This window comes from Protopterus annectens, chromosome 12.part0, assembly GCF_019279795.1.
Source record: "Protopterus annectens isolate FY-2018-M chromosome 12.part0, PAN1.0, whole genome shotgun sequence".
Taxonomy (NCBI): Eukaryota; Metazoa; Chordata; order Ceratodontiformes; family Protopteridae; genus Protopterus; species Protopterus annectens.
Window position 1 is genome coordinate 12518020 of NC_056746.1, and position 23760 is coordinate 12541779.

The 23760-nt window shown below is 37.1% G+C and overlaps 1 protein-coding gene across 1 annotated transcript in view; it reads right to left on the reverse strand.

Moving 5' to 3' along the window:
* The window catches only part of ROGDI (rogdi atypical leucine zipper), a 309957-nt gene that overhangs the window by 20417 nt on the left and 265780 nt on the right, over positions 1-23760 (reverse strand). The window contains exons 11-12 of the mRNA XM_044089055.1: positions 20458-20507; positions 19039-19165 (exon numbers count right to left, since the gene is read on the reverse strand). Coding sequence (XP_043944990.1) covers positions 19039-19165; positions 20458-20507 — 177 coding nt within the window. The remainder of the gene's footprint in view (positions 1-19038; positions 19166-20457; positions 20508-23760) is intronic.

Here is a 23760-nt window from a genome sequence, read left to right on the forward strand (position 1 = left end):
ACGGGTGGATGGGAAACAGAAAATTTACCCCGGGATCACTGCAGTGGCTTTGATGGACAGTGGCGTAGGGAACTAATGGCTCTGCTGGACAGGGCCACAGGGAACTAATCTAAGGAGATGGCGAAAGCCAACACCTTCTGGTTGAAACATAAATGCTCCTTGGGCAGATCTCGCCTAATGCTTAGCTAGGCTTATAAAATGCCAGCTTGGGCAGATAGCCTAGTACTTTCTATAGAGATATATATATATATATATATATATATATATATATATATATATACACACACACACACACACACACACACACACACACACACACACACACACACACACACACACACACACACACACACATATATGTATCATATAAAATTGGTGGTGTGTGTGTGTGTGTGTGTGTGTGTGTGTGTGTGTGTGTGTGTACTGAGAGGAAGCAACAGCTGAATGCATGAACAATGTGGCTAATGATTTTAAGAATATCAAATGTAGTCAAACTAATAATTTAAAATATTAAGATTTTGTCTGTAAACTTTCTTCAAAGGATTTGTTTTGCTGCTCTGAACTAGAAATAGTGTAAACAAAAGCAATTTGATGAAAATATATTTTATTGGCTCATAGCAGTATAACAAACTGGTTATGGTAAACCAACATCAGATAGTCATGTGGGTGCAAGTGTAGAACACTATCCCTGGGATTCCTTAACAATTGTTTAAGTGCCATGTGGTACCAATAAGATGCAAGTATGTCAGTGCGATCAGCAGCAGTCCTAAGCGAATACGCATGTTGCTAATCATGCCTATACAGATAGAAGCACCTTTATGTGGCCAGTAATAGTGTCTGCAGCCATGGAAAGGTGCTGGAAGCAGTACCACGTCAGTATGTACACAAACAGATCACATATAGGCAGTTAACTCGGACATGGGCTGCGCGCACTGTAGCCCACACATACTACCAGAACAAGTACAGGAAAACAATACAGATTGAGGGGCAGAGAAATGGGGAGTTATTACACAAACTGTGGTATATTAAAAGGTAATAATGTTGTTGGGGGAAATGTTTAGTATATTTATATCTCCCAGGCAAATGTGATGAAAGTGTATAAAAAAAAAGCTTCAGACATAAAACCTACCAGTGACTGATGTAAATATATTATACCAGTATATCTGTGCATGTGTGCACATATCTGCGTGTGTACTGCGTGGAGGGGTTGCAAAAAAAGAAATCGAAATAAATTCTGCACATACACCAAGGAAAGTAAAATGGCATGGAAGCGTATATTACTAGAAAAGAATGGGGTAGGAGATATTAGAGTAAAATGAATACATTTCTATAACTCTGTTTACACAAGCTGGTGATATAGGCAGGGTTGTCAGAAAGACACAGCTGAGATCTGATTGGATGTATGGATAGACTGAAGGGGATTAGGAAGACTGAACGGCCACACTTTCTCCATTGGCGAAGCTATTGGCAAGAGACTGAATAAGCTGCAGGAAATGGTGAATTACTTTAGCTGCAATGTAGAATTTCTCACTTTAATAACTGGGGGAGAGGTTACTGGACTGGCAGTTGGAGATCATGCTTCCCTTACACAATGGTACATCTAGAAAATAGGGGGAACCGTTTACCTTTCTGTTACATTTAAGTCTTAGGCAGCATTACAGAACATATGTGGTAAGTACAGTAGTATTTTACTTGCTAAATCTCTCCTATGATTTGACAGATCAGATCTTGTAAATAATCTAAATTAGGAATTTTATGACCGAGTCATTACTGAAGTAGTCATGGAGAAATTACAGTTAATTGTGTAAAATCTTAATCGGTTAAGGTGTGAACACTATCCTGGGATTCATAACAATTGTTTAAGTGCCATGTGGTACCAATAAGATACAAGTAGAACACTATCCCTGGGATTCCTTAACAATTGTTTAAGTGCCATGTGGTACCAATAAGATGCAAGTATGTCAGTGCGATCAGCAGCAGTCCTAAGCGAATACGCATGTTGCTAATCATGCCTATACAGATAGAAGCACCTTTATGTGGCCAGTAATAGTGTCTGCAGCCATGGAAAGGTGCTGGAAGCAGTACCACACAATGTAAACAAAACAGATCACATATAGGCAGTGCTCGGACATGGGCTCGCACTGTAGCCCACACATACTAAGGGCAAGTACAGGAAAACAATACAGATTGAGGGGCAGAGAAATGGGGGAGTTATTACACAAACTGTGGTATATTAAGGTAATAATGTTGTTGAGGGGAAATGTTTAGTGTATTTATATCTCCCAGGCAAATGTGATGAAAGTGTATAAAAAAAAAGCATTTTGAACATAAAACCTGCAAGACTGATGTAAATATAATTGTGTATATCTGTGCATGTGTGCACATATCTGCGTGTGTACACGTGGAGGGGCTGCAAAAGAAATCCAAAATAAATTCTGCACATACACCAAGGAAAGTAAAAGGAAATGGCAGAAGCCGATATTACTAGAAAGAATGGGGTAGGAAATGTTAGAGTGAAATGAATACATCTCTATAACTGTTTACACAAGCTGGTGACATAGGTAGGGTTGTCAGACAGACACAGCTGAGATCTGATTGGGATGTATGGATAGACTGAAGGGGATTAGGAAGACTGAGAACAGCCACACTTTCTCCATTGGCGAAGCACAAGGGGCAGATAAGCTGCAGGAAATGGTGAATTGCTAGCTGCAATGTAGAATTTCTCTTTAATAACTGGGGAGAGGTTACTGGACTGGCAGTTGGAGATCATGCTTCCCTTACACAATGGTACATCTAGAAAATAGGGGGAACCGTTTACCTTTCTGTTACACTTCAGTCTTAGGCAGCATTACAGAACATATGTGGTAAGTACAGTAGTATTTCTTACTTTAAATCCTCTAACATGATTTGACAGATCAGATCTTGCAAATAATCTAAATTAAATTTTATGACCGAGTCACTACTGAAGTGGTCATGGAGAAATTACAGTTGTGTAAAATCTTAATGGTTACGGTGTTTGCCTTACAAACACAAGGTGGAAGGTTTGAGTCCCACAAGGGATAACTGGCATGAAAACACCAGGTGTCCTTTCCTTCACTGTTGCAGTACCTCCTTATAATTGGGAGTCCCTTTTTGGGTAGCCCAACATCCAGCCAGTATACAAAAGCATACCGTTGCTTTAAGGTATGCCATACACTATGTGAGCAGCATAAGTGTGACGTACAGCATACCTTAAAGCAACAGCAGGCTTTTGTATACTGGCCGGATGTCAGGCTACCTGTGGCAGGGAATCCCAATTATAAAATACTGCAACAAGTGAATGGAAGAACATCACTGTATATGGTCATCTTGCATTTTTTATACAAAATTTAGCACAACACTCACAGTCGTGAAATATGAAAATTAAATAGAATGCACTGCAGCTCAAAATAGTAAAATAGAAGCAAACTCGTTTGCCAGATCAGAATCAGTTACACCAGAAACCATTACAAGTAGTGTTGGAAATATCTGATAGACAGTTCATGGAATCAGTCTTGTTTAGTATAATTATGTTGGCTATTATACACAAGAGTTGCCTTAGAAGATAAATATATTATGGCACCAGAAATAGATGATCTGAGACACAAAAGATTGGCATGGTGAGTGGACAGGACAACAGCTGAGTTTTAATGTGAAGTGCAAGGCTGCACATCTTAGTGGGAGAAAACTAAGGGAAAGACATAATTAAACCAAAATGTGACAAAGGAGAAAAATAATTTAGGTACCTCAACTGAATTATGCTCTGTGATATGAAAAAACAAAGCTAAACAAGATACCGAGGTGCACAACGCGGGAGAGTAAATGCCTCAGAAGCAAAGGGTCATCCCTCCATTGTGACATGGATTGTCACATATGGCAGTATTGTGCATACAGTGCTGTAAACAGCGAGAGGTATGGAAATTAGCAATAGAAAGTGTGCAAATGCAGTCATTCATCAATTCATTTTCCATTTACCCACTTTATCCATTTTAAGACTGAGGGTGATGAAGCCTATTTCAGCAATGGACGCAAGTCAGAAAAATGAAAGATAAACAAGGCACTAGTAGTCAGTTGAACAGCACGGATGCATGCACACACCCCTGCACACACACCATAGATACCTTTGGACAGTTTCAAAGATCCACACCTCCTCCTCCCCCCTGAACATAATTATGCATGTATTGTTCTCAACTTCCATTTACATCCTCCTGAATATTATTCTGCATGACTGTTTCCACAAATTCCATTTACTTCTATGTAATTTGCTCCTTCTCTTTTCTAAAGATCCCTCCCAGTTATTTTAGCTCTTTTATAAAATATTCAAAACTTAACTCAGATTTCCATTTTCTAGAAATTGATTTTTGGCAGCCACCAGAATTAAACTTAAGGTCTTACTATGACCTTAAATTCAGATCTTGTGCCCCAGCTCAAAAAAATTATTTCCTTCGTTACAGCCACTTGCTCACCCAATATTTCTGACAAGAGTATTCTGTAGGGAATTTTTAAAGTCTGCCAACTCATTACATTCCCAAAACGTATGTTCCCAGTTACCTTTCTTCCCGATCACACCTCTAAACATTTGCCATCTCTGAAAAAAATATTGTTATTCCTTGCGCAGACACATTTCCACACACAGATTCTAAACATTCTGGACTTTGTTGCATACTTGGAAGCCATACATATGTTTGCCCATTGTTCTATTGTAAATTCCTTTTCCAGTCTCTTTTCAATCTTATCTAACCTCCTCTACTTGATTCTTATAGTTATCATGCAATATTTTATATGCTCTACTAATTACCCCCTTTTTAACAGCAGCTTCTATTCTACATAGAACTAAAAACTCCAATAGAGCTGGTCTTTCACTTTTCCCTATCCCTTTCACTCTGAGTATACTCAAGATGTCAATCCCTGGTAGGAAAGAAAGTCCCTAGCCTGCAGTCCAAACGTTTTCTTGGACTTCTCACTCTGCTAGCTTTCCCTCTCTAGTTATTTACTCCCTTTTTTCAAAACAGGTTTATTGTTTTAACATATAAGAGAAATATCATAACAATTTTATACAAGTAATTAAAAATAGGTATTATTATAATATTCAACAAAACAACTAAAGTATTTACAAAGACATCCACTACAATCAGATCAATTAAATTAAACTAAAATACCATGCTATTGAAATTAAAATTTTTTTAACAAATTTTGTAAATTATCCCATACAATAAAATAAGATGTTTTTCTGTTTGTTCTAGTCCTAATTGTGTTTATTTCCATATGGCACACTATATTCATAACATTTTTAAATTCATTGAACAAAGGAGGTGTATCTGAAATCCAATTTCTAGTTATTATTTTCCTAGCCACTGCTAGAATAGACCATAACAAGGGAAGCTTAACACCTTTTTAACACTTTGAGGTACAGGTGTGTTGAATAATATAAGAGATTTAGAAATAATGAAATTATCTGTAAAAAGAGCCTGCAAAAATTCATTAATTGACTTCCAGTATTCTTTCAATTTTATACAGTCATAAAACATATGAGCCCAGTCAGCATTAATTTCTACATTACATCTCTTACATAGATTATCTTTATTATTTATTTTATTCATCATCAAAGGTGTATAAAAAGATCTATGTAAAAATTTCCATGTATAAAGTCTCCAGACAATGGAAGACGTAGTTCTATAAGCAGATTCCAATATATATTGTTTATCTTGTTGATTTGGTGGGTCCCTCTAGTTATTTACTCCCGATACCTTGGTTCCTTTGGTAATTTCCTTCAGTAAATTCCAACTCCATCTTACCAATTTTCTGTATCCCTTCTTGCAGTCATCACTATTGGCAAAATCTCCTTTCTCTATTAATGTGTTGGCTTAGTTCTTAGATTCTGATTCCTTAAAGATCTATATTCAAAATCCTACTATAACTTCATTTCTTGAACCCCCCCACCCCGTTTCATCATCCATTTCCATTCTGAATTGTAACTTTCTGCTTGTGTTATGTACATGAGCCTTAACTGTGTATTTCTAAAATATCCCTTCAAAATCAGGTAATCCAAAACCACCTTGTTCTGTTGAAAGCATCAGATTTAACGCTTGCCCTCTTCCCCTCCCAGAGAGATTCCTTTACCTCTTTATTACTGTCCATAACTTCTCCTCTGGTTGATAAAAATATGCCTGACCTGTATTTAAAACTAAAGGAATTGAACATTTTCACTGCTTGTATCTTACTATGCATACCATAAACAAGTGCTTCTTTGTTTTTATCTTTTAGTCTCTTCTCGTATATCCTTAGCAACCATAAAATAATCATTAATCCATACTCCTTCTCACTTTATCATGGCCCCACACATATGAGTATTGCTAAACCAAATCATGTATGGGTACATAAATTTACAGCTACAGTCTATATTTTAGCTTTATTCATTTTATATCCTGAAAAATCCTGAAACTGTCTCAAAATGTTCCACAACACTAAGATGTCATTTTCTGCATTTATCAGGTACAAAATAACAGCATCTGCAAATAACGCCAATTTTTCTTGATTGCCATACCAACTATGTATTTGAGTCCCTTATTTTCTTTGCCAATGGCTCCAAATATAAAACAAATAGCAATGGCCGCGGTGGTGCAGCAGTTAGTGTTGCCGCCTCACAGCAAGAGGTTCTCTGGTTCGAGTTTCGGCTGGGGTGCCTTCTGTGTGGAGTCTGCATGTCCTCCCTGTGGTTGCGTGGGTTTCCTCCGGGTGCTCCGGTTTCCTCCCAGATCCCAAAGACATGCTGTAGGTGGATTGGACACTCTAAACTGGCCCTAGGTGTGAGTGTGTGCATGTGTGTGCCTTCTGTGGAAGGTTGGGCGCCAGGCTAGCAACTCAACACTGTAAAACTCCACTGCCAATCATGAGCAGACAGGTGATCCACTGTGGTGACCCCTAACCGGGAAAAAGCCGAAAGAAGAAGCAAAGGGTAAAACAGGACACCCCTGCCTGATTTCTCTACTCAAAACACAACTTGGAAAAAAAACCTCCCATTCATTAACCTTATTGCATCAGAGAATGCAAATGCTTCCACTGCAAAATCCAAGCTTACTCCGTTGAAAGTTTTCACTGCATTAAAACCCACCAATAACACTTATTTTCTTGTATTCTGTTTCTCTCTGGATCACTATTCTATTAATATTGTTAAATGTTTGCATCCATTCCACAAAAAGAAACTGATCCATATCTATCAATGTTGGCAACACCTTTGCCATTTTTTTTAGCTAGTATAGACTATAATCTTGATTTAAATTGAAATGGGTCTACATGACGCTGGGTCTGATAGGTTTTTCCTGTGCTTGGGTAATACAGCCAAACACAGCTTTCTTCCAATCTTGGTGCTTCCCCCTCCTTTTAAAAATAGTGCCAAACAAATTCCTCCAGATGTTTATCACCTTCTTCCCACCTTACTTCCAGACTTTCACAGGAATACCATCTGTTCCTGCAGACTTTCCTGAAGATTGATCATACATCATGGTGTTTATCTCATCTCCTCCTATCTTAACTGTTAATTCCCGAGCCTCCTCTACAGCTAACCTTTGCATAATTAACTATTCCATAAATATTTCCATTTATGCTCTTTCAAGATTTTTACTTTTCTCGGCTTTAAACAGTAAAAACAAAATGAAAACTCCAGCCAAGCTGGAACTTCCAAAGAGTGACCTCTCAAACCTCTTGAATAAGAGGCACATGAGATATATGCAAATGACCCTTATGAACACCAAGTGTTTCAGCTAATTGGCAATTCTGAATGCCCATGACTTGTTTAGTCATTTTAATGGACAATTTCAGGCCAATAAAGCCAAACTCCACTAGCTGTGGATATGCATATTTTGGCCTTATGACCTCATCAGCACAGCACAAGCAGAGTGTTTTATGAAGCATAAGAAACACAGGGCTGTTATACCCAGCTGATGTCCATTATCATTAGGGTGGCTTTATAAAACTCTCCATAAAATTTCCAAAATAGGTAACACCTTTACAGCATCTCTAGTTATTTTTCTAGTTATAGGCTCCCCAACTTTGGCAGCAACAAACAGCAGCCTTTCTAAACTCTTGTATTATCCAGATACTCCATTATTCTCTCTTTCCCTCTGTATATTTGCACCTCTTCTTCTATGAGATTCCTCTTATTCTGCATTACTTTAACCTTTGTCAGCCCCTGTATATTTCCTAATACTCATGATCCATATCACTTTTATCTCTACCCCATTTTAAATTCCATTTTCATCTTTCCCACTCACTACCTATAACTTCTCTATCTTCCATAACAACTCCGGAATAATTTTCACTACTCATTCCTTAAAATACTCTTCTTTTATCACCTTACCTAGCATTTTTATCTTAGTTACATGCGCACACTAATGTCAGGCTGACCATTTAAGCAGCTGTTCTCATCTCTATTAAACGTATATGACATTTGTCAAGACTTTGTTTTAATGCAAATCCTCAAACAAAAAAAAAACTAAACTGATTTTCAAAATAAATCTATCATCTATTTTTTAAACAAGAAACATCTATTAAATTATCATGTATTACATGGGCCAAATTACATTTATATACAGCAGAGTCTCAATTATCCGAACATCAATTATCAGAACTGGCCTTCCATAGCTTTAAGGTAGGAAAAATCAAAGTCTGAATATGAAAACATACATATTCACTTGAGCATGTTTTTTGAGCTTGTAGCTAAGCTCATGTGTGAAAAATATTCTTTATTGTCCACTGAAATCGCTGAATGATTGAAAAACGTATTCCTGCATGCCGCAAAATACAGGATTTTAGACATTTTTATCCGCTTCATTTACATGTTTGATTATCCAGTTTAATTATCCGAACTACCCTAGGTCCCAATTAGTTCAGATAATCGACTCTACTGTAAATGAAAATAAACCACACAGAATTTCAATTACAAACCATGCTGACACAAATGTAGCTGCAAACATTATACATCACTTATTATTCTTCCTCTGCATTTACTGATCCCACAATTCCCATTTTTTCCTATGTAATTTATTCCTACCCCTTTCTAAAGATGCTAATTCCAGTTGTTTTATCTCTGTTACTATCTTTGCTATTTCTAGTAAAGTTGGTTTAGACTTGTATTTCCATTTTCTAGTGATTGCTTTTCAGGAAGCCACCATAATTAGATTCAGCAAGGCCTTACTACTATGTATAGGCAATTTCAATTGTGTATCATAGCTAAAAAAAATAATTTCCTTAGATGCATCAATTTGCTCTCCCAGCACCTCCGACAGAGCAGTCTGCAAGGAATCTTTAAAGTCTGCCAACTCATTACACTCCCAGAAAATATGTTCCCAGTTACTTCTTTCTTCCCAATCACACCTCCACTATCTGCCATCTACCAGAGGAAAAATCCTTTGGAGTCTACTTGGGGTATAAAAATACCTATGTAAATGCTTCTGAGCAAAGATCCCAAATCTCCTAGACTTTGTTGCATATTTGGGGAGACGTACATATATCCCCTCATTGTTTCTTTGTGAACAGCTTACCAAATCTCTTCACAATCCTTTCTAACCTCCTCTAATTCATTCTTAGTTATATCATGCCATATTTTATACGCACTGCTAATTATTCCTTTAACTGGAATTTCTGTTCTAGATTCTACAAAAAACTCTACCAGTGCTGGTCTTTCATTTAAGACCTCCCTATTTCTTTCTCTTTGCCTATACTCGGATATCAATTCTTGACAGGAAAAGTAACCTCTAACCTGCAGTCCAAATAAGTGCTTGGCATCTTCCCATTCTATTACCTTTCCCTCTCTATTTATTTGCTCCCAATATCTTTGTTCCTTTGCCAGTTTTCTCCAATAAACTTCATTCCCCTCTTGCCTATTGTCTGTATACCCAATTGCAGTCACCCCTATTGGCAGAATCTCCTTTCTCCATTCTTGTGTTGGCTTAGTTCTTAGAATACTTTCTGCTACTTTATGAATATAATATTCTGTATGATTTATGTTATTCTCCTTAAAGGTCTGCACCCAAAATCCCAGTTTCTCCTGGTTTCTTGAGCTTCCCCCATTTCATAATCTCTTTCACTTAGAATTACAGTTTTCTGCTTGTGCTTTGTATAGGATCCTTAATTGTGTTGCTCTGACATACCCCTTCAAACCAAGTAACCCCAGTCCACCTTGCTCTACTGGAAGAATAAGCTTACCCACTTGACTCTTGCCATCTTCCCCTCAGATAAAAAACCTTCAGCTCTTTAGTAATAGCTATCCACAACTTCTCCTCTAGTTTATAAAAATATGTCTGTCCTGTGTGCAAGACTAAAGTGACTGAAAACATTTTAATGGCTTGTATCTTACTATTGATATTCATATAACACAGCTTCCATTTTCTCAGTTTTTGTATTATCTTTTTAGTCTCTTCCCACATATCCTTAGCTGCCACACCAGAATAATTTTTAATCCATACTCCTAAATACTTCATTTTATCATGTCCCCATAAATATGGATACTGCTCAACTAATCTGTGTGGAGGGAAATCATTTACCGTTATTGCCTTTGTTTTAGCTTTTCCAGTCTTGTCAGGTAGAAATTATTATCTGCATATAGAGCGAGTTATTCTTGACTGCCATAACAATTACATCCTTGAATTTCTGAGTCCCTTATTTTCTTTGCCAAAGATTCTAAATATAATGCAAATAAAGGAGAGGACACACCTGCCTGGTTCCTCTGCTCAAGCAGAAATTATCAGACAGAACCCACCACTTTAATAGTGGGTCTATGTCAAATCTTCGAAGGCTGGAAATGTCGGAACGTCATATGGTAGAGACCATATGATAGACATTAAGTGATAGAAGATTGACTTTAACAGTGCTGTACGGCGCAGAGTGGGAGAATTTCCCTTTTCTGCACTGTAAGTGTGGTTTTGGAGTTGGTATATTTAAGTAGGGGGTGGGTGGTACAGGGGGGCTTGCCCCCCTGCTTGCACTGTTAGTGTATGTTTTTCTTTATTTTTTTACTAGACATTCAAACTTCCAAATGTCGACCATATGGTCTCGAACATTTGGTATTTGACATTTTGGAAGTTCGAATATTTGACATATAAACTTTAATATTCACATCAGATCAATCATATATCCTCCTAATCCTTCCATTGCTCTGCTCACAAAGTTCCAACTCACTGTATCAAATCCTTTGTCTACATCAAGATCTACCAACAGCAGCATTTTCTCATTCTGCTTACTTCTGGATCACCAGTGTTCTGCTAATGTTGTCAAATGTTTGCCTCCCTTCCACAAAACCACATTCATCCATATCTATCAATTTTGACATCACGTTTGCCATTCTTTTAGCTGTTATAGACAAAGCACTTTATAATCATGGTTTAGTATTGAAATGGCCTGTATGAAGCTGGATCTCCTGGATCTTTACACTTTTTAGGTACTGCAGCTACCACCATGTTCTTCCAGGAAGTTGGTACTTCTCCTCTTAAAATACTGTTAAAAAAAACTGAGCTGGAAGATTTTGTTCATCTCCTAGCTTCCAAACTTCCACAGGAATTCCATCCATTCCTGGGAAATTTCCTGTTGATCGGTTATATATCACCATTTTTATTTCATCTCCTCCTCTCCTACCCATTAGTAATTCAGCCTCATCTACCTCTAAACTTGGCATATTTAATTCTTCCATAAACATTTCCATTTGTAACTTTTCTTGATTTCCATATTCTCTGCTTTACACAGACTTTCATAACATTTCCAAAATATTTCTAATACTTTTACAGGTTCCCATGTTATCTTCCTTGTTATAGACTCTCCAAGCTTGCTGATGGCCCGTTCTACTTTCTGTTGCCCGAGTCATTGTGCTAAACGTCTTTGTGCTCTAGAGTTATCAAAAACAGTTGCTAAACAACAATCTTTCTAAACTCATGCATATCAAAATAATCCCTTATTTTTTGTTTAGCATTCTTCAATTGCTCCTCCTCTTGTTCTGTGAGATTCCCCCCATTTTGCAATACTTTAACATTTGTCAGTCTCTAAATAATTCATGTTACTTCTTAACCATATCCCCTTTCTTTTATTACCACCCTATTTTTAAAATGTACCTTAATTCTATCCCACTCTGTAGCTATTTTTTCAAAAGAAATTTCTATCATCTCTAATAGCTCCTTAATAATGTCCATTACCCATTCCTTAAATTCCTCTCTTTTAAACAGTTAAGTGGGAAAGTGCCAGTGACTGAATTTTATTTCACTACCCTGTGTTTTTAATTTAGTTATTAATGGTGCATGATCTAAGACAGTTGTTTGGTGTGTATCAAGACCTTCAATTAAATGCACGTTATTGTGAAATGTAAATTCTGTCTAGCCTAGCCCAGTTTATGTATCTTGGAGAATAATATGTAACTTCACTCTGAGCCCCTAGTACTGAATTCACATCTTCCATGCCAAATATTTTCATAAATTTCTTTAAAAATCTACCCTCCTTTGTTATATTTTCCCTTCTGGACCCCCCCCCCCCACCAACACATCTTCACTTTTGCAACTCAAATTCCAGTCCCCGCCTATAAGTAATCAGTTTTTGGCAGGGAATATTTCTCCCAGAATTTTCTTAAGCTCCATTATAGCAGTTTTTGGTGGAATACAAATACAAGCCAGTATAATCCTCCTCCCTTGCCAGTAGTACCTTAGTACTACAAATCTACCATTGTCTTTTCTATCCTCCATCACTACTGGAGCTCCTCTTGCAACTAATACAAGTACTTCTCTTTTCCTTTGCCCCAGGTATTCCACAGAATAACCATCCTGAAAACCTTTATCAAATTTACATGTTCAGTTTTTTTCCAAGTGTGTCTCCTGTAGCATAGCTATTTGCACTCCATTTTTAATATAGTTTACTACTCATTCTTTTTCTACTACCATTAATGTTTAAAGACATTTCAGAAAGCATCATATTCTTGAAAAATTATTATCCTCATCTTTTACGTACAACAGTTTTTTGTTAAATGTCTAGTTCCAACTTGTGTTACATGCATGTACTGTTTGGCAGGTTAATCTTTTATACAGTTTCTTGTCACCTCCATTTGAGCCTATGTCACATCTTACAGAACCTTTTGGTTTACTGAAAACCCTCAAACAAAAATACAAACACCCAAGACCCCCTAAAACCTACTAACTTAACATGAAAAACTATGTACATCTTCAAATATTGAAGTTTTACCCTCCTAACACGGACAAATGTTCCAAACTGACAGCCACACACAGACTTCAGACACCCTAAAAGAAAGGTTATCCATGCTAATATGCATGGTACATCCTGCGATTCTATTAAGTGCTGTCTGGGTTTATCTTATCTTATTTTTATAGCTCTCCTAGCTGGGAAAATACTTGCTTTACGAAAACATTTTCACCAAGCCACTTCTCTTTCTCAAATTGCTTGCTAAAGACATGAAAACCAGACAAAACTGCCAAGCATACCCCTGTTCACTAGAAAAAAAGCCTTACAACATTCAATATTCTTTTTCATTTGCTTGCTTTCTCTTAAAACTCCTTACTAGATTAAGCTAATGGCCTTAATCCGGTCATTCCCTTATGGAAAAATGAAGAAAACTATGATAATTTTAGTTGTCATGCTCTTAACCAGATTTTGTTTCACACTGCACTGCCTACATTTTTTAAAAGTGAAGAGAAGGGAAAGAAAACAAAAAGAAAAAAACAGGAACACCTACTTACATTGGTATACCAATTATAAATAACTAAAAAATTCTACTTTATAACATGCAAAGAAAATTATGCACCATCAGAATAGTACTATTAAGAAATAGTTTTGTTTTACTTACAGTTGACTTTTCCTCCTCTTCCTCTATCCTGAGTATTTTTCCAAACATTAATGATGTGAAGTAGGGCATATGCTTTTGAGTCCCCTAAACGTTCAAGTCCAAGAACGTCCAATATTTCCATATTCTCTTGTTCTATTCTTGTTCATCTCCACCTCTCAAACACTGTCTCCGTTTCATTTCCAATGTACTCTTGATCCTTCTAGTCAACTCTTGTGGTTTTTTTTCCCCTCTCTCAAGCATTTTCCATTGGAACACTGGAAAAGGTTTCACTGATGGTCTCTGTGTTCTTTATTAGCAGAACAAGAAGCAGAATCTTCTGTTTCACAGCTCACTTTTTATTGGACAAACGTGCATCTCTTCCTTAGTATGTACATCATCAAAAATGACTTTGTTCCTCCAGGGAAAACTATTTTAAAGATAGCTGGCTACAACAGTTTGAATCTCATATCTGCTTCTTCACATTCCCTGGATAATGGAATAAATTGCTGGCTACAACAGTTTGAATCTCATATCTGCTTCTTCACATTCCCTGGATAATGGAATAAATTTACTCTTCTGCCTGGTCTACAATAAGTAGTCATTCTCCACAAACACTCTGCTATCTCCCACTTTTAGTACTTTGTCCTTCTGTCACAGCTTTGTTAGCATCAACTCCTGTTGGTAAGATTGCATAGTTACTATTAAAGGTCCAGGTTGTTTTCACATAGCCAGGTTTGGAACATACGCACAATTTCTATTGTGGAATACCACACAACTGCTTATTTGTACTTTCTTAAAATTAACACAGTCTGTTCCTTCCAGCTTATCAGGTACAGTGGAAAATCTCAGGTTTTCTCTACATGCTCTATCCTCGAATTCTATTATTTTTTGAAACATCTCTTCTTGTACAGTCTCATATTCAGCCAGCCTTTTCTTCATTTTGACCGCAGTTTTGCAGTTGTATCACCTTAACCGATTATCTGTTTAAAGCTTTTTCTATTTTTTCGGGTCTTTTATTGTGTGAGTTGATATATTACTTCAATGTTTCATTTGTTTTAATCACCTCTGAGTACACATGATTTTTTCCTCTAAATTAATGGAAGCCATCCCTTGTATCAAAGCTGAAGCTTGAACTGCTTTTTGCTGAACAGCTTCAGGATTTGTCCCAGCCACTGTTTCTCTTCGCCTTTTATGGTTGATTTTAGATTCTCTAAATTTCTTTTGTCATCCAAACAGTGTACTTACTAGCCAGTAACCAAATTTTACTCAGGCTGACAATATCATTGACTCTTATTTCCCAGTTTCTTTTTTCACACTCAGAGCTAAACATTAAGCTGTCAACCAGTGTGAAGGTATCTTGGAAGTCCTCAATAAATGTTTATGCTCTTAAGCAAACATCAAAAATGACAAGTACATTTCTACAGTAAAGATCAGAAATTCTTATACATATGAAGGACTTGATGCTACTGACCATTCAATTATGTGACTACAAATTTCTCTTAGTCAAGCTTCTATACCACACTTGAACAGGAAGATTTAAGAGAAACTTTTCTTGCCTTATTTTCTCAAATGTTAATGACAATGCTTGTAATGGTAGGTGGCCTTTACACAACTGTACATCAGCATTCTGTAGTCTCTGATCAAATTTCATGTTTCAGTTAATTCTTTCAAATCAAATTATCACACCAAGCAACGATCAGAAATAGAGTATTTGTTTACCATTCTAATAACATTTAGGAACCAAAATGCATCCAGTCACACCTTTAAAAACTTCCACACTGCAGCTTTGTACAACCTCTGACAGTAGCGGATTCCATTTTTACAACCCTCTAAATTACCAATGTAGTACACCTTATTTTTCCTTCCTCCTGTCTATTATATATATGCATCCAGACTAACTATTTTTGATTAATGGATTACTGTTCTTATAAAATGTGGTCTTTCTGTCTGTGCACTTGACTGTAAAACACTGCAAAGGCAGAAAGGTCCATCCATTAAAAAATAAACAGAACACAGAAAGTGTACTTTAGTACTAAACTGACTATTAAACCAAGTGATATCTTCCTAACAGACAGTATAGTTAAACAGCAACATTATCAATGGGCAAGATCTACAAAAAACAGTTCAGAAGCAGATAATGGTAAGGAAATAAGAGGCACTTTCAGTATAAACACTACATTCCATTCTGCTACAAAGGACACGACAAAAAATAATGAAAAGGGGATCGTACAAGTTCAGGTAAGCACACATGTAAATCTACAAATCCAGAGCACAGATTTGTATGCCACAAAAGCATTTTGTCTTTCACCTTGTGACTCAATGATCAGACAATTAAAAACTACGCCCCTACACTATCCAGCTTTGTTCCTGATAGGAGTTTATAAAGCAGTAAAGGACACCATGTGGACTGCTGGTACCAAGGTTCTTAAGCCTGTAGAAGAGATTTACAGCTGCATGGTATGCATGTTACTTGACCACCCCCTGCCATCACCCAAGATACTCAGTTTGCCTACCTTCTTATCCTGGTACCTTGAGTTCTGAGGTATGGAAGCAGAGCGATTCCAGGAGACCATCACTGTTAAGTAGCCAGCCATACCCACTGATTTCACACACTGAAATTTCAAATGAAACCAGTTCTACAATACTTGTATTAGATGTACAGACATTAATCAGCAAAGCAAATAAAGAACTGGGTACTGTGAAAGTTTTACTCCATCTACAACCACTAACCAGCAAAGAAACAGTAAAAGAAAACTATGAGATGGTCAACTAGGCTGGTAAGATGGGGAGATGGGAAAGTATGCAAGTTGGGTAACAGTAGGTTGGCCAGTGATGAGCCAAAGTATTATAGAGCGGTACACTGGGAAAGGACGGCTTGGTGAGCATTACACAAGCATCCTCCATTAACAGATGTGTGTGTGTGTGTGTGTGTGTGTGTGTGTGTGTGTGTGTGTGTGTGTGGTGGGGTAACAATCAAGTAAGCAGGAACCAATAATCTCAGGAATTCTGAAATCCCAAGCCCAACAATATGAACAAGTGAAGGCAGGAAGATGGAAACCACAGTAGTTTATTATCCTGATAGGAGTAAAACTATGCCCACAGACACATGAAAAGCAAAACACAGAAAAAGGGTACACTCATAAGAACAGTAAATCACAGTGGAGCAACGAAATACAGCTGTTCCCTTCACCAGCACTCCACTTCTAATTGTTTCTAGCCACTCTATAGCTTTGGTCTGGACCACCTGATCCATCCTAATATTATTCCCAATACTTGGAGTCAGCACACTAGTCTAACATTTTCCAATTTATCTTTCATCAAAGCAAAAGTTACTCTAAACAATGCTCACATTTTTGGACAAAGTCATTTAAGCTTTTTAACAAGGTCTCATTCAATGATACTCCAAACCACCATTTTGAACATGCACACAGCTACCTCTGCCAACATGCATTAATTAGATACAATACTTGGAGTAGGTTTCGGTAATTTTATTTCCACCTATTTTGGCTTTTATATTACACCTACTCAGAATTTGCTGCAAATAGTACTTCACTATATCTAAAAAACATGATTACACAATCAAAATTTAGTTTGGTCTTCAAAACTGAAGCAATGGTAGGCTGCTTACAAAAATATATAATCCCCTTTACCTCAACTTCATGTGAAAGTGAAGTATTCAGTGCTACTACCAACCAGTAGAGTCATCTAGGTTTACTACTCCCCCACCCAAAGATTCCATACAATGATACCATGCAGAAAGGATAACAACAGTCTTAACTCTCCAAGAAAACTAGTGCTGGGTTTAAAAGCTTCCTCTAGGAATACTCTACCCAGTTTCTGCTCAGTAAAAGAACTTTGTTGGTACCAAGTACTCCATGGCCAAGCCGCTGGCAAATTTCTTTTCACACTATTTGTGCATCAGTTAAATTTATGACAGGGGTACTTGGTCACCTCTTTATATATTTTTATCAATGAACAGCATTCCATTATGCAGATAAAAAGTGCTGTTTCAGAAAAAAATGGAAGTTAGTTTTACAAATATCAAAGCAAACTTCATTACTACTCACAAACTAAACCACAGTTATTTGCCACTAAAGGATTTTGATGGTTCAACTTTAGAGGCAGAGTTTTCAAATTACATTGTCTTGGCCTTTGTGTTGGAACAACATTGCCCTTTACAGACTACACATCTCTCCTGAGCAAGAAACAATGAACAGAAGACTGTTGAAACTGACCAATGCCTTAGCCAGGAAGTCAGAATGTCCAGTGGAAAAAAAATCTAAGCAAGGGAACCTCAAGCTCATAAATGAAGTGTGGCGTGTCCATTATGGTACAAGCTTCCTACAGTAATCTCTCAGCTTTCTACATTGTATTAAACAAAATTTGCAAAGGTATATCTTTACCTAACAGGAGGAACACCTATGTCACCTTTTGGAGATTAAATCTATTGTCATTATCTGGAAGTATGCCTTCTTCATTTCCACTGCCTAGGAATAAACTCTTTGTGGACCACTGCTTCAACACTGCACAAACATCTCCATCACACATTCCTATTTTCAAAACTGTATACAGGGCTTGCTCTGTATTCAGTTGTGGAACAGGATAAGATGTTCTTAAGTCAGGTATACTCTTACCTGATTCTCCATTTGCACTGTAGTTCATCCGTTTCTTGAAAATAAAGTCCAGATGTTTTTGGTTCATCCAATTTTGCTGTTTGAACTTTAAGAAAATGTTTCCTAGCTCTAGTCTGATCTTACCCTTTGTTTATGTCTGTTACAATTGTAAAACATATTGATTGATTTAACAAAACAACTGCAACATTGCTGCCCATTTACCCAGTCTGCAAACAAAAACAAACAAGTCAAATCGTGGGTAGAGTAAGCAGAAGGTTTCAGTGGACTTGTATGTCATACACACAGGAGCTTCAGTGGCCATCTCTTTCCCTACCATGAATACCTTTTAAATATTCAGCTACAAAAGAGCAACCAATGTAATGTACAATGCATTAGCCTGTACCCAGCTGTACCACCAAAGGCGTTACTTTTTATCTGACAAGCACAGATTTGATTTTCCGGAGGACTGTATAGTAAAGAACATTTAACATTTTAACATTATGCAATGCAAACAAAACATGCAAAATGGGTTAAGTAAAATTCATTCATAAATTTGCTAATTTTAGGCAGCAATGCAAATATATGGCTACAAAATACCTTATCCTTCAGTTGCTGACACAGCTGGAGAGCAATGGTCAGGAAGACGAGGGTGTCATTCAACCAGGGCACCACACACTCCACTTTATGGACATGGGTAACCTCCCATCTCTGATTATTGTACTCACTGGCAGGAGAAACAGAGGTAAGTTAGGATTCTCTACAGTGCAACAGTCACATACAAAGCAGGACAATTACAATACCAAACATACAAAGCAGTACAATTACATTGCCAAACATACAAAGCAGGACAATTACACTACCAACAACAAAAAAAATCTATAAAGAGAGTGTAACAATCTTTTGTATCTCACATCCTTCCTCTAAAAACATCAAAAGCAAACCATTACATGTAACATGACAAAGTTCAAAGTAAGCATTTTTGTAGGGAAGCAAGCCTCCCCTGCCTCCTTACACAGCTCAAAATCAGATATGCACTCCACAGTCTAACATTCAGGAAGGGAAAAATAAATCAAACATAAGCAAGCAACTGATTCCCAAGATTTTGAGTCTTGAGAACATGAGGTAATCTGGACAAACTTTTTTTCTCCAAGATCAGCAAGGCTAGATCAATGTAACAACAAAAGTAATTTCTCCTAGCTCTCTATATCTGATGGAATCTAGGCAGGGACATGAAAAAATGGCATGATTTTCAACTGATATGGTGTCAATTTGGACAGAATGACGCTGAAACATATGAAACTGCTTAAAAAATAGAGGATGCACATGGCTGTACATTAACTCTCACCACTCTACATCACACGGACATTCTTCATATCATGCCATCTCCAGACATTTAAAAAGTGATGGCTTTCAAGTTGCCATCCCAAAAACTTTCAAACCGGTTTCAAGGTGTTGTAAGTAGACAGGTTAGTCTACCCAAGTTTGCTAGAATCCCACCGCACATAACATCCAGTTTCTTAAATGAACACAAGTTTCATTTCACTGCTGCCCCTGGCTTTTCCTCCTGTAAAGCTTTTCTTATAACATGGTCCTGGATTGTCACTGTATTGTTTTATATGCAAGAACAATCCCCAATACAAATTCAATAAAAAGGAGAAAATGTAAGACACATTACCAATATTAAGCTATTTAAGAGTTTATCCTTGGCATGATGGATACAAGTGAAGGCATAGTCACACTAAATTTGTAATTTTACAACTCTACCTTTTTCATCTTCACTGCTATGGTATTCATGCTCAACATATTTTATTTTCAGTATTATACAAATTCTACTTCCAACACAGTTGCATACGGATTTCTGATTTTGGTAGAAACCATGTTACAATAGCCTTACAACACAGCACCTGAACTGTGAGTCTAAGAGCAAAAATAGATATTCAACTATGCTGCAAAATGCTATCACAGCTCCAAGACTGTGAAATTAATACAAATATGTGACTGTTTCAATATACTTACAACATAGATCCTGGATTGTGAAGTACTGCACTTCCAGAGGGCTTGAAATGCTGTTAAATTCAGAGAAATAGAAAGCTCAGTAGCACAATCAACACAATTTAGCTTAACTAAATGCAATAGTTAAGTCACGGTTTTACAGTGTTCTTTTCTTTACAATTGTGATGACTCAAAAGTCAAAGATTTCACCTGAAGAAAAAATATCCATTCAACTTCGTTTGAGATCAGGGATAATGTGGTCAGAAGCATAGCTGGTTCAACACAAAATGGACATTCCTTCTACTGGCACACCAACCAGACAGCCAAACACATGGCATGAGCCCCACGTCTCAGCTATTTAGATCTCATCTCTGCCAACCGTCCTTCAACATATTTTATTAAAAAAAAAAAAAAAAAAAAAGAGTTTCTTCTTTTAAACTGTTTGTTACAAGTTGATATAATTTATACTATGCCTGCAAGGATCACTACAGAGCTCAGGCTTTAGTTAAACAAACATTACTTTTAAACTACAGAAAACTGCTTGCTACAACACGGCATGCAGATGCTACAGTTTAGCTCCCATGGAGCTCTACTGCACTCAGGTTGGCAGCAAATGTAATATCAGCTTTTAAATGCCAGTACTGCACTAAAGACAGATAGAGATTGGTGCCCCCCCTCCAGCATTCTGCACCCAGGGCAGTTGTCCCTCTTACCCCATACTAGCTGCACTGCCGAGTGTGATTTCCTAAATTTAGGAAAGAAAACTGCACTTTTCCTACTCCATATTAATCCCAAAAGTGCAAGGAGTGACACAACACTCCTAAAAAGGGTAGTTAATTGTCTGACTTCTTTCTCAACAAACACATCATAACTGCTCAAAATGAAGTACTCTCTCTTGCTTGGCTACCCTGCCACATCACAAACACAAACAAAATCAAATAAATCACCAGATGAAGTAGTGGTCAGAATTATTTTTTAAATATTTATTCAAAATAGTATTATGTCCAGGTTTAAAAAATAAACCACAAGATCCCCCCCCCCATGGTATTACATGAAAAAACAGTGCATTTACATGCATGTTCTTCCTCTGAAGTGACTGAACCTTAACTGCAGGTTGTACCATATCACCACCAGTATTATTTTACACAGGCTCAGTATGAGAAACCAGTCTTACAGACAAACCATGTGCAGACTAGATGGAGAAAAAAAAAACTGCCAACTGACTGCAGCACTGAAGGCACTGCTACAGAGAGATTTTTAAATTACTGGATGATCATAAATCATGCCTGCTTAATCCCAAGCACATTATAGAAAGCTCAGATTTGTTAAGAGTGGGATGCATATTCCTAAACGAGCAATGTACTTACAACAGTACATTTTACATGTGCAGTACAGTGATTAATACAATTTGCATAAGTTAACAGCGTTTAAACAATGTTCAGATCATTAAACTGCTATTTTAAATGAAGCACACAACACTAAACAACTGCTGGCAATTATGGATAAATACTTAATTATGGCAAGTCAAAAAGCAGTAAAATTTTCCCCTAATCATTGTCTAAACAGAATTTACTTTTGCTCTGCACAAACTTGAGCTGGTCATTGTGCTACAGCACACCTCTCAGGCACACAGGAAAACAGCCTAAGGCACCTTAGCCAGTTAATAAAGGTTAAATGTATGAACAAAAGTAAACATAGGGAATCTCACTATTACAATTTCCTGAAAAGTCTGCACCAACACTTGAACAAAATTTACTATACAGATCAGATAGGAGATTCGACTACAATAACAGGGCTCTTTTAGATTGGTTTTCTGTAAGGCATTTTGTGTGTGTGAAGCACACAACTGAAAGAATTATTAAGTAAACATGGCACCAATTTCCAAGACTCTTGCATCTGGACTGAATCATGCAAACCTAACTAATCCACAGAAATTCCCTCCTACTGCATGGTTACAGCCAAGCTTCAAACTTGGTTTATTTTATTTTGTATTGCAACATACAGAGATCATAAAAGTAGAGAAACATATTACAATAAATACTATGTGCCCAAGAATGGGGGGGTGAGGGGGATATTAACTCAGTTCTGAAAGTCAGCCACTTACAAGCTTGCCATAGTTAAAATGGAGCTCTTGGTGGGTGAAAAATACAATTTTGTAAAGATGGCAGTTTCTGCCATCACAGACTAGAGACACACTTTCACGTTCAAGTGCCCATTCATCAAGTTTCAAGGTCCTATAACAGATTAAAGCTACAAATACATTAGTAATCTTCTAAGAAGCAAAAAAAATACTGCTAAATACAACTACAGGTTGTCATAGACAAAACAAATGCAATGCTTGCTTCTTACTTGTAAAGTTAGAGAGTTCAAAATAGAAAAAACTTAACTCTAGTTATATGAAACTCTGGGGATTGTCCCAAGCTAAGTGGAAGTGAAACAGGGAGGAGTATACAGTAGTACGTACAGCTACAGGTACACAAGGTATACAACAGTACGTATAGCTACCGGTACATAAGGTGTACAGTAGCATGTATAGCGACAGGTACATAAGGTATACAGTATAGCTACCGGTACATAAGGTGTACAGTAGCATGTATAGCGACAGGTACATAAGGTATACAGTAGTATGTACAGCTACAGCTGCACAAGGTATACAATAGTACGTATAGCTCCAGGTACATCAGGCCCTGTAAATATCCAACCTGAATGAGACTGCTCCGTTTATTGGTCAATGGAATTAAAGCACCACTGGAGCAACGCAGCAAGGTCTATTCTCCAAAGACATTCTTCTGGTTGGGCACATCAGAGTTACAACTTCAGAATCACTCAGTTACAAGGCTCTAAAGTAGGTGAAATGCAACAATACAAAAACTGTACATTAATGTAGGCAGATTTTTTTCCAGAAGAATGAAGAGTTTCAGAATATTTCTTCTCAGATGAAAGAAGGAAGCAGTGACTAAGGCCGATTTGTGGTCTTTTACAGTCAGGTTTCAATACATTCTAAAATTTAGCTACTTGAGTGAAGGATTTTAAAGAATATTCCTCAAAAGATTAAGCTAGAGGGCTTCTATTCAATGTCATTCCTTTCACACAAGAATTCATAACAAATCTAAGTTTTGATAGGGTTTGGCCTCAGTAGTACATTCCTATTTATCTTGTCCTAGACTTACAGGAGATGACATTTAAACGTCAAACTAAGTTCAGTGACTAAGCAGGGGCATACGAAGCACAGCTCTTCAGTACAGCAATGAAAACTCAGCCCATATATCTTTAGTATGCTATTAGCAGCAGTATATATACACAAAATGGTATATGAAGATGGGTCTA